The sequence below is a fragment of the Crotalus tigris genome, unplaced genomic scaffold (assembly GCF_016545835.1).
Source record: "Crotalus tigris isolate CLP2741 ecotype Arizona unplaced genomic scaffold, ASM1654583v1 scf7180000017568.12009008, whole genome shotgun sequence".
Classification (NCBI taxonomy): domain Eukaryota; kingdom Metazoa; phylum Chordata; class Lepidosauria; order Squamata; family Viperidae; genus Crotalus; species Crotalus tigris.
This window is the reverse complement of record NW_024096478.1, coordinates 438,122-461,232: the sequence shown is the minus strand read 5'-3', so window position 1 is coordinate 461,232 and position 23,111 is coordinate 438,122. Positions and strand designations below refer to the sequence as shown.

Here is a 23,111-nt window from a genome sequence, read left to right as displayed (position 1 = left end):
CCTAATAATTACTTATAGAAAAGAGGCAGAAGTGGGATAGGGAACAAGGACTTTGTCTGAAAAGAGGAATTCTAGCTTATTCAGTATTATAGAATACTGGACTTGGAAAAGACCCTGTTGGCCATCTAGTCCAATGCCTTCTCAGAACATGAATCTAAAATAAAGTGTCCCCTATAATTTACTGTGCAGCCTCACTTGAGTAGATCCAGCAAAGTGGAGCTTATTTCAATAATCATCTGCAATATCAAAATGTTCCTACTATTGGGAAGTTTTTCTTACATTTTCAACCACAACCTACCTTCCTAAAACCGGAATTCTAAATTCTTCTCTTTTTGCATTCCTGGAAAATGGAGAATCTTTATCTTCTGTGTTATATCCTTTCAAGTATTTGAAGAATGCACTGGCCATCTTTTCAAGGTCTGCATTTCCATTTCTTTTTAATTTTGTACATAGAACTTTCTAATCTGTAATCCTCACTGCGCTTTAAATCTGTTGCGGTTTGTTGGAATGTGTGTTGGTACTTAATATGGGAGTATATTTATTTCAAAACAAATCCTTTCCCATTTAGGTATAGGTCTTGTAGTGTGTTAAAGTTCTAACTGGCGCATGTTAACAATGCATGTTAACATTGAACATGATCCACAATTTAGAGAATTTCCTTTGGACCCTTTCTCTGATATTTGTAGTGAAAGATATAAACTGGCTCTGTGCCTAGCGATGACTATAAATGAACTGCTTTTCTGATATTCCCAAACTTATTTCTTGTTTGTTTAATTGCAAGTTTCATTTTCTGTTGTATAATAAAGAAGTTAAATCTATGGAAGATAACAAACTTACCAATCATATAGTACTTGGTTAGAACACAAAGCCTCTGAATGGAATTTTGCTGTTTTACAAAATTCCAGGTAAAAAGCTAAGTATATAAAATATTAGATTCATTATAGTAGTATGTAATCAGTTAATACACTGACACCATTTTTAGGACCTTGGAAATAAAGCAGGGATTTTGCAGACCTCTTAAAGGCTTCTGAAATGATTACTTATAGCTCAGTGTACTGTCGTTGTTGGTAGATAAGGGCAAGAGAATTGATACTCATCCTGATTTTTTTTTCTGATTTCCATTTTTACTGAACTGATTAGCTATAACTAGTTTGGTAAGTCTGTTAGACAAATAAATTCACCAGCTTCTAATTCACCAATGTTTATTAGTCCAAATGTTCTTGCATAGTAACACAAGACTCTTGGAGAAATATCTTCTACTTAAAGCACACAGACTCTGTACAATTCATAAATTAGCTCCTAGTAGAACTACAGATTATAAATTGAAATAACTAAAAGCAAGCTGCCTTTTACAAGCATAAATCCTTTCGCTTTTGATCTTCATATTTTTTTCTCAGATTTTCTGTAAAATAGAATTCTACATAGCTCTAATGGTTACAATATCTTTGAATTCGCTTGAAGAAGTCGTGATGTTGATAAAATATCATTGGATATTATAACTTATTTCTTCTTGTAAATATTAGTGTCCAGACCATCTAGTTCTCCTTTTTTTCCAACCTGAAATAGTTGAGAATATCAAGGACCATTTAGTACGGTATTTATGATGCTTGCCATCAAAAGCCTAATTGTGTTTCCTGTATGTCATGTCATTCAGGTTATGATTCTGATCACAGGAGCCCATAAAGCATTTGCATTATACAAAGCAATTGAAGAAGGGGTGAACCACATGTGGACTGTTTCTGCATTTCAGCAACATCCACGAACCATATTTATATGTGACGATGATGCTACTCTGGAGCTTAAAGTAAAAACTGTGAAGTATTTTCAAGGTAGAGTGTTGTGCGAATCTAAGAAATAGTCTATAAATGTTTAGAATATAAAAAGGCATGAACGCAGCAGTAATGTTTGGCAATTCACATCTACAAATCGTGATGCAAAAATCCTCCATGAACCTGGTACCTCTTTTGGCCGCGGTTAAAGTGTGGTATTAGGAATGCAAATACGATTTGGGACTGTCATGCTTTAACTGCCAGGAGTACCTTGGAAGATTTTAACTTGTAAAGCAAACTGGTCTTATTGGTTTCTCCATTATTTCTTGGCATCAGAGGTCATTTCCTTATTGAATAGTTCCTCGTAAGTCTGTAGTTGCTTTTGGCTTATTTAGATTAACATTTTCAGTATTGCCCTTCCATCTTACCCTTTTTGGAAGTCAGATTCTTTATTTTCTCAACCTGCTCATTTTTGCCATTTTAAGTGAAATGTTTGTATCTTTAATCCACCCACACCCAAGCCTATCTTCTCTTTAAATATTCTTGAGCCAGAATTCAGTTGAAAGGAAGCTTTAAATAGATGAAAAGATAAGGAAAAACAGCAAGGAACAGCTCAGGAATTCTGGGAGTTGAAGACCATGAGTCATAAAAGAGCCAAAGTTGTCTACCCCTGACCTAAGTCATTAAATGCATAAAAAAGAAACAAGGGGCTATTTGTGCCACCTCTCTAACAATTCCAGTATAGATGTGGGCAAAAGTTCCACTGAGCCACCACAATCATTTTCTTGTATCCAACAATGAACAACTAAATATCTGCAGGAAGATGTTAAACAGGTATGATATTACCAGATTTCTGAAACTATTGCTGGCTTCTCATATTATGCTCAGGTGCTGCTTTTCTTAGCCAGCACATTAACAGTCATCTTTACTGTTAATGCAGGAGCTTGCAGGTGGTTGTTTATAAAATAGTCTCCTCAATCGTTGTCAGTCTTGGAATTGAAGTTCAAAATACTGTGTCTTCTGGTTCCACTTCATTCTATTAGCAATGGGAAATATAGATATCTATTCATATTATTGTACACTTTGGAGTGCTAGACAATGGTATGGGGCATGACATAGAGATTCTCCTAGCTAAATGATCCTCAACATTTTGATTATGTTAGATTTGTGTCTTGCCTTTTTTCCCCTGCAAGAATTCAGAGTAGCAGTCACAATGGTTTCCTTGGCTATTCCTCAAATAGTAACCCTTACAAGGTAGTCTGGGCTGGGAGATACCAGGAGACCTAAAGTAATCCATAGTGTTTCCATGACTGAAGGAGTTGTTGAACTTAAGCCTATCCAGTCCTAGCTGCGTGTCTAATCCACTCCTTCACCTTGGTGCCTTATCTCAGAATATAAAGATTGTATTTTCCTTTTCTAGACACAACGTCGAAAAACATTAAAAGGAAAAGAATTAAAAACAGAGAATGTTGTAGTGATGCTAGTCTGCATCAGAAAGAAACAGTCATCAGCGTCGGGGAAGGCACATAAAGCAAAAGCAGATACCAAGCCTCTCCCTTTCCAGAATGAAGAAAAGCTATTTAAAAAAAAAAGTCAGAACACTGGGGAAATGGAGAATTGATGTGCCTGACTTGGCTGCATTATCTCCCCAGAGTGCCACATTTTAAGAAATCACGTTCTGCTTTTACTAATCTACTGCAAAAAATTGAAAGAGGGTGAAACTAAGCAATAAAGGAAGTAAAAAAAAAGAATGCATATTTATAGATACATACCCATATCCTCTGAAATTCAGGCTATATCTAAAAAATAGATACAAGCAGGTTAATTTGGGGGGGGGAAGGGGGCTGTGCTTCAGTCCAGTGTTTCTTGTGCCTTGGTACAAGCTCTGTGACTGTATGTACTTCATTTTGTATGCATATATCAACAAATATATTTTTTCTAAACTCTTGACCTTTTTTCATGAGGAATTTTTGATGCTCTGTAAATCGTGAAGCCTGTGGACTCTGTAATAGATAAAGTGCTGCTTTGTGGTCTTCTGAATTGGTTTTATAAGGTTAATATTCTAACCTTTAAAGTGATTTTATATTGGGGGTTTTGTTTAACAAAGTTTTCTTTTTCTGTATCTCAATAGATTGTCCTATGTCTGGTATCCCTAATCATATATCTCTATTTTCTGTGAAGTGGTACTGTAGCCATAATTTCATTATTTCATTTTTATATGCCAGATATATAGCCACCTGTGGGAGTTCCTCCTCCCAGTGCACACACTTGCACATACAAAGTTAAGGATAGGATACTAGGTTAGACATCTTCTTGGAATATGGGTGATGGAGTAGGAACTATCAAGTTGCTACTGATACCAAAGTACAATAGGCAGGGTTGGGGGAGGAAAGTTTGAAGTATCCAGCCCACTATCCCACAGATTCAAATATACTTGGTACAAGGGTAAGTTATTACTTGATAAAACATGACATTTATATAAGCACTGAACTATTTTTGTTTCATTTAACCAGGGTTGATGCTTGTTCACAACAAACTTGTGGAACCGCTCTACAGCATGAAAGAAGTTGGAGCAGAAAGTCAATCTGAAAAAGCTTACAGTGACTAACTAGCCTCTCTGAGCAACTGGCTAAGTTGATCTTTCTGGTAGCATTACAAGAAGTTGGTGAAGAGCAAAACTTTTAATATACAAAATACAGTATTGGACTCAGTTACTTGAAAAGCATCTTTTTTTTCCACCAGGTGCAGGAGTAAGAGTGGATGCAACTGCATCAAGCAATTTCAAGTAATTTGGGGCTAATCACACACCGGTTCCTCGCTGTTTTAACAATTTAGACCAAATGAGGTAACAGCAACCCCATTTTCTAAAAATATGGGTTTAAAAATTTCCAGGATGGAGATTTCAACATTAGATTATGTGTAGTGAAAAAAAATCTGCAGGCTAAGAACTTTTCATTAATTTTTGCATATTAAACACACAAATGATTATAAACAATTTGGGGTATATTTATTTTGTAAGAATTGGATTTCATGAAAATGTAGCCTTTTCAGGAACTGAAAAAAACAAACAAATGAAAAGCACTCTTTCACCTCAACTCTTAATGTGGAAATATCAGACTTCTCTAAGGTGGTAAATTATGTATTGTGGGGAAACCATCCCCTCTTTGTTCTTGTTCTCCATTATTATCCAAGTCACCTTTTCCCAATCTGACGGACTTTTGCTAGAAATTCTGTGAATTATAATTCAGTCTGGAAGGTAATACAGTGGGAAGCTTCTAAGAGTGCAGAAAGACATACTGTTCTCTTCCTTCTCTGTACTCTAAGTGGCCAGTAGAAGGGTTCTTGGCATTTGGGCCTGCATTAAAAAAAAATTCATTGGCTTCCAGTTTGTAATGGAAGTTGAAATACTAACTTTTATCTATAAAAACCCCAAAGTTGGTAGGAATATTGTATTTCCAACTTCTATATATATATATATAAAACCATAGAGTTCATGCTTAACACACTGCAGATAGGAAGAGCAGACAATCTCATGTCACCCTGGCCTAAAATTATTTCTTCCCGATTTCCTCTGGGCAAGCACATTTTTTTTTTTGCAAATTTGAATGTCGCAAACAAGGGAGATGATCAAACAATGGATCTTTCCAAGAACTGACTTGCCCACTGACCTCCAACAGTACTGTATTTTTGTGGAAACTGAAGGATAGATACAAAATGTCTGTTACAGCTAAAGGCAGCCATTTGCAAATACCTGTTTCTCAGACAAACTAATAAGGCCAGAAGACCAGTAATTTGTCCACAAATGTGATAGGGTACTGTAGATGCCTCAAAGTACAGACGCGTTATTTGCACCTAGTATCTTCTTTTTCATTGAACCTTGCCTTTTAAACTCCATTTTCCATCCATGTCACGATAATCAGTACCCAAGAGACTCTCAGGCACCATCTTATCCATGCTAACATGATAAAGTGAATTATCGAAGAATTTCAGGGCCTGGAGAAATCACATGTTTCTACTATACACTTTGCTCCTTGGACAAGGACAGCAAACAATTGCTTACATTCCACTGCTTTCCACTTGGAACAGTTTTAGTGATAAAGGTGCTAACTAAAAAAAAAACACACTGTGAAATTTTAATGTCCTTCTTTAAATGTTCAGTGCTTTTGAAAATTAAAAGATAACATCCATGAAAATAGTGTTAGCGAACAAAAGCAGTTTTTCAGCTAATTTGAGCTGATTTCTGGTGTCTCATTTGTCAACAATCAAAGTAACTCGAACATGCATGGCACATCTTCATTTCTTTATCTTTTGATTCTGGCTAAAAATAATCATCCTCTTCATTCCAAAATTATTCATCAATTTCCATCATTTGAAATAGCCTGAAAGACAAGAAAATGGAGTTAAAACCAAGAAAATATTTTCCCAACATGGTAACAATTCATGCACATATTTCTGTGTAAAGCTTCTGTCCAAAAGAGTAGCAGAATCACGTAGCAAAACTAAGGAAGTTCATTTTCAAAACTAGATTTCTACACAACTATGCAGATTTTATTTGTAATATCAGAAAGTAATGAATGTGCTGTTAAAAAAAGAGAGTATTCCTCTCCATTTTCAGTAAAGAGAATAACAATCTTACGAGTACTCAAGCAATGACTTATCAAAAAAATGATAATGTTAAAAGATCTGTGTGTTCACAAGAACTGTCAACAACACTGACATGGAGGATGTGACTAAATGCCCTGCTGCTGCTGCTGCTATGTGTGTGTACGTGTGTGTGATGCATGCATCACATATTAAAAAGGTATAGGGTTCTAAGTGCCTGGAGATACCCTTGTGATGTTGTTGATGGCTCTTATAGCTACTCCTGTTTTCCAAACTGTTTTGTGACCCCAATAGAGGAGAATATTGTAGCTCAGGGTTGAACTGTGGGTCTTTGATGCTCTTCAAGCTTGCTTGTTTTCTTGCAGACGTTTTGTTACTCAAACTAGATAACATTATCAGTGCTAGTAGGGAATGGGGTTTGCTCTCATAATAATAAACAGCCCAATCCAAAAAAAACCCAAGACCACTCCTACAAACATTGACAATGAGAGAAACCCCCATTCCCTACTAAGTACTGATGATGTTACCTGATTTGAGAATGAAACGTCCGCAAGAAAACAGCCAAGCTCAGAAAGCACCAAGAATCCCTTATTTTGTGACATTTTGATTTAGCCAGCCTACTAAAGCTATGGAATTTGGCTTCAGCATTAGCTTTTGGCACAAACTTAAATACTACAGTAGTATTATTTAAAATTTGATTAAATATTAAATGTTGGTAGGGAATCTGTTGCGATGCTAATGAAAGTATATTGTATTTTGGATCATGCTAAGCCATGGTTTAATCAGTTATTACTGGGTTTACTCTAAGTAAAGAAAACCACACAAGTCACATTATGGATTAGTTCAATGTATGAACCCAGTCTTATTGAACATGCTATTTTCCAATGAAAAGTCCCATATCAAATTTCAAAGCAGTCAAAACAGTTTGAATGATTTTTAGTTTCTGCAACATCCTTGCCTCTTGCAGACAAAAAGGTACACATATTTCAAAGGTTTTTGTGTTATGCGTAATTGTTCAGCAAACTCTTTAACCAGCATGTGGAATAAGCTCCAGACTAAATAGCATTCATTTTATTAAACTGTTTTTCAAATTTAGCTGCTTTTAAGAAGTGTGGATTTCAATTCCTAGAATTCCCCAGTCAGGATGTTGAAGTCTACACATCTTAAAACTACCAAATTTGAAAAATGTTGATCTTTTGTTTTGCTTACTTTGTAGTAAAACATCCCAAAGTCTTCTAGAATGCAAACCCTATTAACCCCTGTAAACCCAGACCTACAGCGAAGCTCCACTTTTCTTTCAGTGGAGAAAAAGGTTACTTACAGATTAAAGCATGGTGAGCCTGGATCACTAAAGTGCTTGTATGGATTTATCCTTGATAAAGCACGCATACAAAGCCAACAGAAATATTGCATGCAAGCAGTACACCTCATCCTGTTACAGCCATTTAACTTCTGAAAAAAAGAGAAGGAAAAAAGACAAGTTGACCTGAAATCTGCATTATAAATGCACTGTACCTTGCTAAATGGAAAATAAAAGATGTAGAGGCTATTCCCTTGTACTATCTACAACTCAGTATTCCTAACATTACAATAATTTATGAAACTGCAGTAGCAAATGCTGCTGACTGCTATAAGAAAGAGAATTCTGCCTGCCTTTTCTAAATAGCTGAAGCACTCAATGGGATTTTTTAAAATACAGGTAAGTCCTTGACTTATGACCACAATTGAGCCCAAAGTCTCTGTTGCTAGGCGAGACAGCTGTGAAGTGAGTGTTATCCCATCTTACGATTGGTTGTTAAGTGAATCACTGTAATTATTAAATTAGTAACACGGTTAAGTGATTTATTTTACAAAAGGTGATCACATGACCTCAGTACACTACAATTGTCATAAATATGAGTCTGTTGCCAAGCGTATGAATTTTGATCATATGACTATGAGGATGCTGCAACAGTTATAAGTGTGAAAAACCATCATGTCGCTTTTTTCAGTGCCATTGTAACTTCAAATGGTCACTAAATGAACTGTTGTAAGTTGAGGACTACCTGTACAGTGTTCCATAGTATTACAAAAGTGGAGTTTCAGAAACAACAAAGAAAAATCCATTGTCAATAGTCTTTTATTCTTAGCTGCTAGGAAGTATGTCAGCAGAAGTTACATAAACTGATATGGGAGCTAATGGGTGTTATGTGTTTGTGGGTATCTCTGTATGTATAAAAGACAGGTGTCCAGACTTAATTTTATCACAAAGAGCAGTATTTGAAAACCAATATGAGAACATTCTCCGAAAAGTTTTTCCAACTTTTAATTGGCCATTCTTAAACTAAGGAAAGAGCAATTTTATTAAATGAAAAACTTAATTTCAAAACTATAACCTGTGGAATGAATTGAGAAAACTGAATTGAAAAAGTGAATTTTAATTCCCTTCAAGATTATGTTGTGTTACTGAAAAATGCTTTGTAAAATGTAGATACATTTTAGTTCTTGGTCCGATTTAACATTTTTTCCAGCAGTTTCCAACTAGTTCTATTGCTGGTTACATAATGACCTATCTGGAACAATATATTTGTAGTGTTTTTGTTTCAGTTTAAGACAGGTATTTCTAGTTGTTAAGAAACGACCTTCTTACCACCTATAGGTTTTTACCACAGGAAAGGACAATTCAAATCCTGTCATTCCCAACACAACCAAAAACTAATCTATGGAGATGATCCCAGCCTATAGTCAGGATTAGACTAAACTAAACTAAACTAAACTAAACTAAAAAATTGCTATCCACAGGAATTCAAAGGTGAACCACAATTCTTGCTCCTGAAAAGCTAAACTAACATCTCTTGAGTCTCCAGAACATTTTTCATTTGTGTCCTTCTTTGCTATGATCTCACCTCAATAGGAGTTCCACAGCAGGGACACGATTTGGAATTACATTCTAGCCATTTTTTACTTTCCATCTCCTCTAAGGCCTTTTGAATAACTCTTTTGCCATAGCGTTTCTCCCAAAATTGTTTTGTAGTTTGATCTGCTTCAAGATATTCATTGCGTAAATCTGCTAGCTTCTCTGCATTAAGAACAGAAAATGGCATAAAGTCGTACAAACATGTTTACCTGTTTCACAAAACAAGTATCATTAGTTTTGCACACTCATGCATTTCAACAAATAACAGTAGTACAAGAATAATATGGGATAGAATATTTTTTCATATTTTTCTTAAGAAAACTGAATATCAACATAGGTATCAAGAATTCACTTCATATAAAAAATGCTTTTACTAGAGGAGTCAAACCTACTACTTCAATATGTTTTAATAAATAAGACACTTCTTGTGTGAGTGCCATGGCAAGCTGATGTCTTGCTAGCTTTTGCTGGTTAGCAAAACGGTTTTTATGAGGCAAATCTCGACTACATGCTGGATCCAACCCAGCATAATTTCTCCAGAACAAAGGAGAGATGGTTGAGATCTCATGACTTCATGATTGAGAAAACTATTTTTCATGAGTAGGCTGCAGAAATTGCCATTTTTAGTTGTCTTATGAGTAGAATGGCTGGGAGTCGGGATTACATCAAGTTCATTACATCAGGCTGCTTTGCATAATCCAAAAACCCCATATATTTTAAAAAACCTTTACAATAAAATTTACACCATTCTTTACGCAGCAAAAGGGTGCTTAGTATTTGGATTTTGAAAAGTTAACAAGGAATTAATGGGCCAGAGGAATTTGAAATTATAGTTTTAAATTATTTAGAAGAATTTCTCATGGGAAAATGTCAATTGCTTTAGGGCAGGGGTGTCAAACTGCCGGCCCGTGGGCCGGACGTGTCATCCGGGAGCTGCGCCCACCCCATTGGCAAAACCGTCCCAATACGTTGTATGATGTCATATGACATCGCAAGTTTTACATGTCTGCTTTAGGGGTTTTTTTTATTATAAAGATACCTTGAAGGCTAGACACAAGAATCAGAGGACAAAATAAAATGGAGCAGAAATCCTCAGTGCAAAGTTTTGAATACCTCTGAGCCAAGCTTTTGCAAAGATATAAAAGAACTGTTAAGATTTGGAAGGACTTTATTAGAAGCAACAAACAAAAGGATCAATTTTACTTATTGATACAAAAGACAGCTGTTAAAGTTTTGAAGGATTATCGTTTTGAAACATAGATGATCAGCAAACTACCTCTAGAAGTTGTTGTTTTTTTAAATGGTCAAAAATAATTTTAAAATCTCAGGAAAGTTTATAAGATTGGCTTGTTTGACCAGGATTAAAAGAAGAAAGTAGTTATATCTGCCCTTACTGGACTTTTGCTGACAAAGATTAATGGATGTAGCATTTGGACTGTTTTCTTTATCTAAGAGATAAGCTATAGGCAGAAAAGAATTTATGCTTTATTTAGAAATTGTGATAAGCTACTAAAATTGTTTTTACCAACTGGGATGAAGGGAGAAGTTACTTCTTTTTTTTTAAATCTGCCCTTTATTTTCTTTTTCACCCTTTTCCTATTCCCCCTGCCTTTTCTTGTATTTATGTTTTTATTTTATGTAGTTCATATTAACTTTACATTTATAACTCTTAATAAAATTATTTTAAAAAAATATCTTTACTCAATAAAACATTCTACAATCCCTGTTCAATTAAAGAAGCAAAGAAATGAAAAGAGAAGAGAAATATCAAGAACTGTATAGTAGGATAGCTTTTAAGAATTTCAATTCTGACAGCTGCCAATTTTTGGTAACCGGTGTCTGCAATTTAAAATGTTAAATATTGTTTTCCCCTAGATAGAAGTATAGATAGTGACCCAATTATGAAATCAGAATGGTTAGAATGAAAATGTTTGGTCTGATTCGGAGGAGAGTGAATTAATTCTATTAAGCTCCTGAAGAATCTGAAGCTATTCAGGAGACTTAAATCATCTTTTTAATTTGTACCTTCTCAAACAATTTAAGAATTAGACTTATTTTTTTAAACTGGCTCTTAAATGTTCCATAGAATTAAGATAGTCATTTCTTCCTATTTTAAACAAACAAACAAAAAACTGGGCCACAAAATTTCATCAGTATAATCTTGAAATGCTCTTAGGAGGGCCACCTGCACCACCCACCATCATTCTGTGAGATTATTGAAGAGATTTTCACATCCAAAATAATGTTAATTAACTAGATTTATACCCCACCTTTCATTCAGAACCTCAAGGTGGCATAAGGAGTGCTCCCAAAAAGAACCCCGTGAGATAGGTTGGCATAAGAATCAATGTGTCCCTCTGTAAGTTTCACAACTTGATAAATAAATGACTCAAGAGTTATTCTGTGAAAATGTTTCCATGGCTGAGGAGAACCTGAGTTTCCTCAGTGCCAGCCCATCATTTTAAAAGTTTACTCTCCAACACTACACTAGCTTTCTTTATATAAAGTATAAATATTCAGAAAGCACTGAATGCAAGGTCCTTTATGGTTACTCACCTGCAGTAACTTTACATGGGGAAACTCCATGATAGGTCATTTTACACAAAGTGCAGAATGCGTAGTTACATCGTGAACAGATGCCCATTGTGCAAGAAGGATCCTGCATCACTGGGGTTTGGCAGCTTGGACGTGGGCAATAGACTACATCTGCCATCAAATCCAAACTTGACTGAAGCAGCAGGCGGTCATAAAGTGCAAACAGCTTCTCTTCCACCAGCTCTTTCACCTTCAAGGCAAGTGATGAAATACATTAGAGGACTTTGATGTAGTAAGATTTACCCTGTATTATATTTATGAAAATAATCTGACAGAAGAGTAAAAAGATACTAATCAATGGAACTACATTTAGACCTATCGCCTTACTGCAGAAGCCATAGCATTTACTCTCAGTTCATATCAAAACTGGAAGTGACTACTTTCTTATCAGTGTTCCACAATGCATATTTCTAACCCTTGGCTAATAACAATCTAAAGACTTGAAAGATTTAGAACGGACTCCAGAATATTACTGAATTAAACTGGGGCCAATTCATTACAGAATGTAAAAACATACATTTAACGCTAAGCTTAGACCAAAGTTCTAAAGTTATTGAAAAGTTAATTTACAAAATAAAGTTAATCCAGAAAATAATAAACCTTTGTCTACTGCAGGACAAACAACCTTACACCTGTCTGTTTTTATAAATTAGGTGAATACTAAAGCACTGGCCTAATTCTTTGAGATCCTAGTTCTGTGGTCATCTCTTTAAATACTTAACAGTATTAGCTGCCAGAATCATTTTGACAATAGAGATAGCCACTACTATAATTGGACATTAATATATCTTTAAGTAAGTCCTCGACTTATAACAGTCCATTTGGTGACCGCTGAAAGTTACAATGGCACTGAAAAAGTGACTTACAACTGTTTTTCACACTTACAACCATTGCAGCATACCCACGGTCACATGATCTCAAAATTCAGACGCTTGGCAACTGGTTCGTATTTATGATGGTGGCAGTGTCCCAGGGTCATGTGATTGGTCCCCTTTTGCGACCTTCTGACAAGCAACGTCAATGGGGAAGCCAGGTCCACTTAACAACCGTTTTACTAACTTAACAACTGCATTGATTCACTTAACTGGGGCAAGAAAGGTGGTAAAATGGGGCAAAATTCACTTAACAAACGTTTCACTTAGCAACAGAAAATTTTGGGCTGAGTTGCGGTTGTAAGTTGAAGACTACCTGTACTAGCTTTCCTTTCTGGAGAATGCCCATCTATTTTTATCCTCCAATGACAGGGCGGGATTCATACCATGTCTGACCCATAACTTTTCTTTTCTTTTACCTGCCCAGGAGTGGCAACAGATGAACATTGAGGTTCTGGACAATTCAGGCAATGGACCTGTCCATCTTTGATTTGAATTTCAAAATAGTTCTTTACGCAAATCTTGCAGTACACATGCCTGCAGTCTTTAAAGTCCATACATTCACTTCCCTGTTTTACCGAAAAACAGATATTGCACGTGAACATTTTACAGTTGAATTCCTTCTCTTTTTGGGACTGATCAAAGTCTAAAATTTCCTTAATCAGGATTGATAAAGATTCAACATCCTCTTCAGTAATTGCATTAGAGGATTCTCCATGTGCTGATGCAGCATCCTGGATGTCATAGCTAGCACCCTCTTCCTTTGGCTGTTTTTCTTGTTTGGTTATCTCTGGTTCAAAAGGGGAAGTGATATTCAGATAGGCCAGTGTCTCTTCTTTGAGAAATTGCATCCAGGCAAACAGGACTACAGAACCTCTGTTTTCTTCCCATAAGTTATCTAGGTTCCTGCAAAGAGCAGTCAGCTGGGGGAGGGGAGGGGAGAAACAGAAAAATATTATTTTCCACGAATCTTAAGTCGATGTTACTATATCCTTAAAGAAAGCAAGATTTCATGAAAAGAAACATCATTTTAATAGTACTGCAGCCATATTTAAAGCCCCATATGAAGCTGTTATCTGAACATTAGGGACTGCTATTTGTTGTTCGTCCATCGATTTCGATGACGACCTTGACATCTTGTGGGTTATGGGCCATCAACGATGTGTCTGTAGGTGGCTAATAAGTCTTATTAGGGACTGCTATACCCATAGAGATAAAACATAACTCCAAAAATTACTTATGTACAATTTCCAAATGAATACGCTATATGAATAACATTAAGGTTTTGAAGTCACAATTATTGACTTTATAATATAATTAAAAACAATTCACGAGAAGTTTTAACACGCATATTATTTTCCCTAGGAGCTAATCTGAATTTTAATTATGATGCTTCCTTTTAGCAGTCTTATTTCGGCTGCAACAAGATTGCCAATTGCTCACTAAAAAATATATGCCTTGTCATCCTGATAGACAATATAAATTACATGCTGTGTAAAAGATCTATGCCAAACCTGAGCCTGAGACAGCCACTTGCAATTGAGAGTGAACAGAGGTGGGGAAGTTGAAGGATAGTCTGCTGGGAATTCAAAATTCAGCACTACTGGAGGCAGAAAGCTTACTGCATATTCAAGCTTGCTGTTTTGAAGAGTCTCCGTGAATTTGCCTGAAAACAAAATTTATTTATTTAATTACTTATTAAATGTGTTTGCCACTCATCTTGCTGCAAGGCAACTCTGGATGACTTACAAATTAACCTGATCACGCAATTTCCAAGTCATGCTATTTAATTGAATGGTTCAATATTATGAGGACCCAGATTGTTGGGGGCAATGTAAATATATATATACATTGCTTACTGGTGTACACCGCTTAGAGAGTGCTTGCACTTAAAGCGGTATATAAGTCTCATAAATAAATAAATAAATAAATAAATAAATAAATATTTCCACAAAATCTTTCATTAGAAAAATTCCTGAAAACTGTTGCTTGAATTCAGGTACATTGAGTAAATGTGGCCTCCAAATGTAGTTAGACTGCAATCCTCATCCACTTTTTCAATACTGGTGATCTAGACTAGGTCTCATGGGAGGTGTTCAGCGACCTTTGGATGCTCATGTGTTGCCATTTCTTTGTATAACACAGAACCATCTGTGTTAGGGTTAGGACTAGTTGTCAATCACTTTCTTACCAATCATGGAAACAGATTCATCACAAGATTCATCACAATTGTCATGTAGAGAAAAGGATCTCGCATCTTCTGTTTCACAGATGGCATATCAAGAAATCTCTGGCTGACTCCTGAACGTTCAACGGTAACCCTCTTCACCCACTTCCAAAATCACTTTCACTTCCATCAAAATCAACTTGGGCTTGGATTTGGAGTTAGAAATACTTTCTTCTGGTCATGTTATTCTTGGATTGAATTACAATGTAAAATTGTCCAAAGTGTGTGCAAATGTAAATTCCTGCCTTGTACGTGTATGTATATATTCAAAGAGATAACTCTGAAATATATATACGGAAATATCACATGAACCAACTCCTACATTTTGCACAGACAAACATAAACTGTGGAACTAACTGTGGGAGATAGGTGGTTAGGATGAATGAATGAATGAAGGTATGTATGTATGTATGTAATGTTCCATACTTGGCAGTACAACACCTTTCAAGAAAACCAGATAACAAAAAGGAGTTGGGACTTACCACTCAGAGATACTCTGAAATTCTGAGGCACATCCACGGAGATTCGAGTTTCTCCTCCTTGTACATCTTGTGCTCTCTTGAATTCATCTTCATCATAAATACTTGCCAAAGCAAGAAGTTCGTCCTCCTGAGATTCTTTGTCTTCTGAAGACATTTAAACTATCTGTGAATGATAAACATATTTCTAGAATATGTTATGAAAACATCGTAAACGGAATAATCTGCTCCAGTCACTAAAGATAACTCATTGTTACTGAAATGGACAGCAGCAGCCTTCTGATTTGTGATTATCTTTTCATCTCAAATAAAGATTCCCTAAAACATTCAAAAGCTTTTACTTATTTTAAAAGTTAAACATTGTCTTTAAACAAAATTCAGTGCAATTGGTCTTAACTATGGAAGTTGAAACAAAATAACTTCAATCATCATTTATAAATCAGTTTAGCTTCAATTAATTATACTTAAGGAAGACTAAGGTTCCCATGCTAAACTATATTTAACAGAAATTAAAAGTTTCCAACATCTTCCTTGCAGCCTGGAGAGGGGAAGAGTTTAAAACCCAAGACATATGAAAATAATGATAAACAACTGTCTGTTGTTATGTTTGAACTAGGCTAATCTCATCAGGGATCTCACCTGAAAGCCCTCTTCTTCCTTACGAAATTTCTCCAGGATCCTTTCCTGTTTCTGATCAGTTCTTCATGGGAGTGCCACCCCTGCCATGAAATATAGTGAACAGAGAAAAATATTTGGTTCATACAGCATTACTTTAGAAATTAAATCAAATCTGTAATATTCTCTCAAATCTTTAAAAACTATTAGGACATGTCAAACTCGCAACGTCACGTGACATCGCACAACGTATCGGAACTTTTTCGCCATTGCGGCAATGGGGTGGGCATGATTTCCCGATGATGCGTCCGGCCGGTGGGCCAGAAGTTTGACACCCCTGTATTAGAATATACATTGTAAATTTACTAGTTTAGCTGATTTTTAAAAATTCTACCACTGCTACAACAGAACGGGTAGTTAGGACTGCGGAAAAAACAATTGCAACCAACCTGCCTTCCATTGCACAAGCCAGAAAGACGATTGAGAAAATGTCACATCCTGAACATAAACTCTTTCAATTTCTCCCCTCAAGACTTGACTATAGGGCAATGCATGCAAAAACAAGTCGATACAAAGACAATTTTCCCCCTTCCCTACTAAACACCTAATTCCCACAGCACTGTCTTATACCTAAGGATATTTACTCATGTAGTATGGCTGTATTACTATTATCCTTCTCACCTTTCCTATTACCTACTCCTATTGATATCTTATGACTATCACTGTTTGTATCTTATGATTTATGATTGTTATCTTATGATTTATGCTTTATCATTTTGTTGCTTGAATGTACACTGACAATTTATGCACTGGAGACAAATTCCTTATGTGTCCAATCACACTTTGCCAATATATTCCATTCTATTCCCATTTCATTCCACTCCATTCTTCAATTAGTTCATCTATTTTCAATTTGTTTTACTTCATGTTCATATCTTAGTTCAAAGCAATTTGCATGACAATTCTTAGAGCCTTTTTGATGGAAAAGGCAAAATATAACTATTTTTTAAAATTAAGACTGTGATACGTAAAAAAATGACACATCAACCTTTGGTATTCTTATCTTTACTAATAACATTCTGTCCTCTCAATAAATTTCACTTGGCTATTAGCAACTGGGTTGATATTTCCCACAACACATGTAATAACTTGGGATGGGTCAACATAGACAATACCACCATCATCTTAACCTTGTCTTGCTCAGCTTAAGTAAACTTTTCAAAGTTTAAGTACATTGTACAAAACTGGAATAGCTAGATAAAGAAACCTGGAAGTTGATGGGAAGTTAAAGGTGGCAGCTTCAGGTTCATGCAGACTGAAAGATTCAATGAAAATGGCTAAGGTGTGCAAGATGAAAGGAAAATGATGGCATTAATCACTCAGGGTAATTTAAGATATTGTGTGAATCAAGTCATACTATGGATTGTTTGACCTGTTGTTCTGACTCAGTCATTGCCATTTCTAAACAATAGTTCATGGCATAGTATCTTGCATTGGAGAACTGTAAGTTCTCCCTTTGTCCCTAACTTCCCTGGCTTCAGATACAGCAATAGCAATAACAGTTAGACTTATATACCATTTCACAGTGCTTTACATCCCTCTCTAAGCGGTTTACAGAGCCAGCTTATTGCCCCCAACAATATGGGCCCTCATTTTACCGACCTCGGAAGGATGGAAGGCTGAGTCAACCCTGAGCCACTTAGGATCGAACTCCTGGAGTGAGCAGTGAGTTAGCCTGCAATACTGCATTCTAACCATTGCACCACCACGTCTCCTAATATCACTTTTCTTGGACCAAAATAGCTTCTCCTCTTCTGTACTCTGTTCCCATTCTTATTTCACTTGGAGCAGTGAAGCTATGGTTGTTTGAAGCACAGTTTACGCAAGGAATAATGTTATCTGTTAGCATAAAACAATGCACTGGTACAAAAATTATAAAAATGGCAACGGTAAAGATTGAAAAAATAATGGTAAGTATGTAATTGATTTATTCATATATTGCCCTAATGATTCCACTTGCCATCTCTTCCTCTGCTGCTGCTTTCCTAATATCAAAATCATGACTGTTGGTTCCACAGGGCAAAGACATGCCTTTCAGCTACATTATTAGTGGATCAATCTTACCTAAAAAGACATATGCAAAATAATTTTACTGCTCAAATTATTTTCAAGAGTACATCAATCACATTTATACAAATGGTTTGTTCGTTTGTTTGTTTGCTTGTTTTATATGCTGTCCATCTCACCATCAAGCGATTCTGGGCAGCTTACAGTATCAGAAGCAATTAAAATGGAAACATTAAAATACCAAGTCTTAAATCAGAAATGACTAACATTAACACTAAGTAAATAAAGAACCAGTGAGTAAGCAGGTGTGGAGGTGGGATCTTATCTAATCTACTAGCCATTTCCAGAATGGGCCACCCCAATTGGGCCCCAAGCGAGTCTGCAGAGCCATGTTTTTAGGCCCTTAGGGAAGGCTGAGAAGCTGGGGGCAGATCTCACATCTAGGGGGGATAATGCCCCAAAGGGCAGGAGCCAAGGCAGAAAAGGTTCTCCTCCTAGACCCCGCCAGTCACAATTCCTTGGCTGATGGGATTCAAAGCATGGCCCTTTTTTCAAGTGGGGTGGGTCAATCCCACTGGAGTGAGATGGTTCCTCAGATATCTTGGACCTATGTCATAAAGGGCTTTAAAGATGATAACCAACAGCTTGAATTGGATCCGGAAGCAAGCTGGCAACCAGTACAGTTTACACAACAGAGTTGTTACATGGGCCACCTAAAACCCTGCTGAATTTTGTGCCAGCTGAAGCTTCTGAATATTCTTCAAGAGTAACCCCATATAGAACACATTGCAGTACTTCAAGCACAAGATAACCATGGCATGAATGACTGAGCGCAAGGACTCACAATCCAAGAAATGGTGCAACACAAAGTGGAGTAAAGGTTCTCCTCTTTGAGCAGGAGTCGTGAGCCTAGAACAGACATGTCAAACTCGCAATGTCACATGACGTCGCGCAACGTTTTGCCATTGCCGGTAACGGGGTGGCCATAGCTTCAGTATGATGAAACCAGCCCAAAGGCCGGCAGTTTGACACCCCTGGTCTAGAAGAACCCACAATTTGCACACAGGATCTGTCTGGGGAAGTATGACCCCATCCAGAACTAAAGTTGTTAAACTCCTAGGTCTCAGGGCTCTGCATACCCATAGCCACTCAGTCTTGCCAGGGTTTAACTGATGTCTGTTGTCCCCCATAGCCTCCAGACACCGTGAAATGGAAATGACAGCAACATTTGTGTCACACCAGGAGATATAAAGTTGAGTATCAGCGACGTACTGATGATGCCTCATCTGATGGTGTTGGATGATCTCACCTATTCTATTATATTCTCATCTCATTTATTTATTTGTTAAATTTATTTGCCGCTTATCTCGCCATAGGGCTACTTAAGCAGCTTACAATAATAAAAAGGAAGAAAAATCAAAGGAGTGTAAACAGAACAGCAGTAAAATAGAATAAAATAAACAATGACAAAGGAACACAACAAAAATAAATACATCAATGTGATAACCAAAAAGATGGAATAGAACTTTTTGGGGTGGGGAGGTGGAGTCTGCCATCAATCTAGCAGCCACCTCCAGCGTGGAACTCCCTGTTTGGTCCCCTGGCCAACTGACAGATCCAGGTCTTTAGACTCTTGCAGAAGGATAGGAAGCTGGGAGCAGATCTTACCTTAGAGCACGGGTGTCAAACTCACCACGTCACATGACGTGTCGCGACATATCACAACTATTTTTGCAGTGCCGGCAATGGGGGGGGGGGCTTGGCTTCGGTATGATGAAACCGGCCCGCGGGCTGGCAGTTTGACACCTCTCCTTAGAGGGTTAAGGTCTTCCAAAGGGCAAGGTGCAATTGGTATCTTTCTAGTTAGTTACATATTTTATTTTCTGAATAATCAGAGCAAAGTATACTGTACACGCTTTTGCTGAAAGCAGAATGATAATAATCCATGTTGTCCACTAAGAGACAAAGAAATATAGTACTTACTTTCTATTGAAAAGAGGATGAAAGATAACTTCTTCTGACTATTCTATAAATGTTCATGAATGGCGTTCTTGATAACTAATTTTGGTTTCATATTAACATTTATTAAAATTAGCAAGGTTTTCCCTTCCTAAATCTGGTTTACTTGAGAAATTCTTTTATCTATAAAGGAAATGTATGAAAATAGGTGACAAATATAGGCCAGGAAAGGTATGTCACAAATTATTGACCTGTCTTCAGATGTTAGGCTTAATTCATTCTCATATAAACATAAGCAGGCTTTGGAAAGTTGCTTCATTTAAAAAACAAACAAACCAGAAACTTAACTTAACCTAAACTGCTTACAGATTTCGTATGCTATTAATCAAAAGATCCTGCAAAGTATCCCTTAAGAGGCTTCAAAAGCTGGAAGCACCAATTCTGTGCAATAGTAAAACTGAGATCTACCTTACCAAAGCTGTAAGATAAAATAGCAGAGAAAAGAAAGAAATGGACCATTTGGTTCTGACCTGGGTCACAACTAATATCCATTCACTGCTGCGACCCCCTCCCCAAACAAAACACTTACTACAGGGATGCTCTAAGGCAGTGTTTCTCAACCTTGACAATTTTAAGGCATGTGGACTTCAACTCCCAGAATTCCACAGCCAGCATTGCTGGCTGTGGAATTCTGGGAGTTGAAGTCCACATGCCTTAAAATTGTCAAGGTTGAGAAACACTGCTCTAAGGTCATCACTTATCATCACTGGAGATTTTTAAGAAGAGGCTAGCTAGACAGTCACTTGTCTGAGACGGTATAGGTTCTCCTGCTTGAGCAGGGGACTGGACTAGAAGACCTCCAAGCTCTATTCTAGTCTAAGGTTTGTCATAGTAACAAAACTAATTGGGTATGTGCCATCAAATCGTTTTCGACTTTTAGAGACCACATCGATTTTCTCCATAACAAGAACAAAAAAAAAAAAAAAAAAAATAGCTGTGGAATAAAAGAAACCCCGGGAGCCCCTTCGCTGGAAAAACTTTGGAACCATCCAAAGACGCGAGCTGCCTATTTGTGGTTTTAAAAAAAGCAAACGCGGAGCCTGTCGAAAAGGCCGAGGCATTTCCCTTGATATTTCAGAGAGCTCTAAAAATCAGAAGAGCACCTTCCGCTTCTCGTAGGCGCTGCCGATCGAGTGACGTCACAGAACCTCCAGAGCTAAGGCAACACACCGCCGCGATCCACAACGCGCCTCCAGCGCCCAGCGACGCCTCCCCCTTTGCTGATTCGGTTCCGTCCGCTTCTTTGCTGTATCCCCCCCCCCGCCCCAAGCCGCATTCAACCCAGCCCCACCCTCGGACCTTTCCCCGCTGACCCGGACACCGCTCCGCAGCACTCCTCCCCCCTCCGCTCGCAAAGCCTGGCGACCAGTTCCGTCTCGGACGGCGAGAACTACGGAAAAAGCGATAGGAAGGGAAAGCGAGGGCGGTGTTTCAATCTAGCGAGGTCATGTGCGTCCGCTGGTTTCCGGTTCGTTTTGCGAAGCTTTACTCGCTCCGGGTAGCTGAGGAGAGGGGCTGCCTGTGGTCACGCATGTGGAAGGGAGGGGGCAGTTGCTGACCCACCTTTGCTTTCCACTAAAAAGGATGGGTGCCGCTAGAGTCGGTTTAGCTGAACTTTTCATGATTTTGCATTTAGTGTGATTTGACAAAGAAGACGCTGAAGAGCAGACTTTAAGGAGCCACAAAATTCTTTATGCTTTCTGTTGCAACAAACTAAACAGCGGCCTTGCTGGAAACTACAGCCTGGAATTATTTTAGGCAAGTAGACTCAGTATAAGAATGAGTTTACTTGAAGGGTCTTGTAAGAGCTGCTTAATATGTGATTCTTGTCTTGCCTCTTTGCATCTTGACAACATGTGTTATTGCATTTAGTCAGTAAAGGTTATTTATTAAGCTGTTAAAATCAAAGAATTGGTGTAATCACTATCACTCAGTCCACAAATGATGTGAAATGAAACAACAATTATGTTAGATTAAATTATATAGAGTTACCAATGTTGGGCTGCCAAAATTTTTTTTACTTTGGAGGCAAAGAGAGATCTCTGTGCTCTTAGGAATGTCAGTCTGCATTCCAAACTACCGGATCCACTTTTTAATTGTCCTGACAGACCTAACCCAGCCTTCCCTCTCTCCTGGGAATAGAAAATTTGAATACTTTTTAAAAGAAATGAAGCATGAAAGAGAAATGTAAAAAAATAAAATAGAATGCAATTAGTTAAGTACAAGTAAGTAAACATTAAACCTAAAATATCCCAGAAATAAGTGCTTATGTATAATCTTTGTTATTTAATATTTGAGTTTTGAAATGTGTTAAATCATTTTTAAAGGAAAAGCTTTTAGTATTGAATTTTAAATTAAAGGTACCTGGCTTAACACAATATAAATTGTCAACTAGTATCATTGCTGTATTATATCAATTCTGAAATTCATAACTTCTTAAAAGATTGAAATGCAGGTTCTAAATATTAGGGTGTAGCACAGTGGTTCTCAACCTTTCTAATGCCGCGACCCCATAATACAGTTCCCCATGTTGTGGTGACCCCCAACCACTTATACATCACCGGGTGCCAGGGGCGTGGCCAAAGAAAAGGGGGAAAAAATGGCGGACAACCTTATTTGGCGACCCCCGTGAAATGGTTGTTCGACCCCAAATGGGGTCCCGACCCACAAGTTGAGAACCGCTGGTGTAGCAGAAACCTGTGTACTAAGTAATAAATGGTTTCCAGTTAGAATTGAATTCTGCATCAGATTTACTTTTTAAATATCAAGTTATTTTGAATATTAAGTCATAGTCTCATTAGCCATTCTGTCAAAGCTGCTAACATCGGATATTTTTGCTTTGATAACATATGGAGTTGCAACCATTTTCCTTCTGTTAGAAGTAAGGTCTTCATCCTGGTTCATCCAAGCCGGGAATAAATAAGCAAACATGGCGACTGCTTTGGGAAGAAGGTTACAGTTTATTGCAGA

General features: G+C 37.2%; 2 protein-coding genes across 10 annotated transcripts in view; one reads left to right on the top strand and one right to left on the bottom strand.

Moving 5' to 3' along the window:
- GNPDA1 (glucosamine-6-phosphate deaminase 1) overlaps positions 1–4,764 on the top strand; it is an 11,045-nt gene extending 6,281 nt beyond the window's left edge. For both annotated transcript variants that reach the window (XM_039351324.1, XM_039351333.1), the window contains 2 exons: positions 1,655–1,829; positions 4,283–4,764. In XM_039351324.1, the coding sequence (XP_039207258.1) occupies positions 1,655–1,829; positions 4,283–4,377 (270 nt within the window). In that variant the 3' untranslated portion in view covers positions 4,378–4,764. The remainder of the gene's footprint in view (positions 1–1,654; positions 1,830–4,282) is intronic.
- On the bottom strand, positions 4,755–23,111 carry RNF14 (ring finger protein 14). Of its 8 annotated transcripts, none has more exons than XM_039351310.1 (9): positions 21,441–23,111; positions 16,080–16,159; positions 15,444–15,606; positions 14,249–14,400; positions 13,154–13,657; positions 11,824–12,052; positions 9,257–9,429; positions 7,693–7,823; positions 4,755–6,148 (listed from the first exon to the last, which is right to left on the bottom strand). In XM_039351310.1, the coding sequence occupies exons 3-9, from the start codon at positions 15,595–15,597 to the stop codon at positions 6,118–6,120; spliced, it is 1,374 nt and encodes a 457-aa protein (XP_039207244.1). In that variant the 5' UTR covers positions 15,598–15,606; positions 16,080–16,159; positions 21,441–23,111; the 3' UTR covers positions 4,755–6,117. The 8 variants fall into 8 exon arrangements, with proteins under 8 accessions (XP_039207244.1, XP_039207214.1, XP_039207230.1 ...); XM_039351280.1 differs by having other exon boundaries at positions 16,080–18,179; positions 21,455–23,111; XM_039351296.1 differs by having other exon boundaries at positions 21,455–23,111.

What these genes read in the sequence shown, in the direction of transcription:
- RNF14 (XM_039351310.1), bottom strand. Translation starts at nt 15,597, where the DNA reads ATGTCTTCAGAAGACAAAGAATCTCAGGAGGACGAACTTCTTGCTTTG. An exon ending in TTTCAGAGTATCTCTGAGTG is followed by an intron (nt 14,401 to 15,443) that starts GTAAGTCCCAAC and finishes TTTTGTTTTCAG; the next exon opens with GCAAATTCACGGAGACTCTT. An exon ending in GCTGTGGAACTCCTATTGAG is followed by an intron (nt 7,824 to 9,256) that starts GTGAGATCATAG and finishes TCTTTTTTTCAG; the next exon opens with AAGTTAAATGGCTGTAACAG.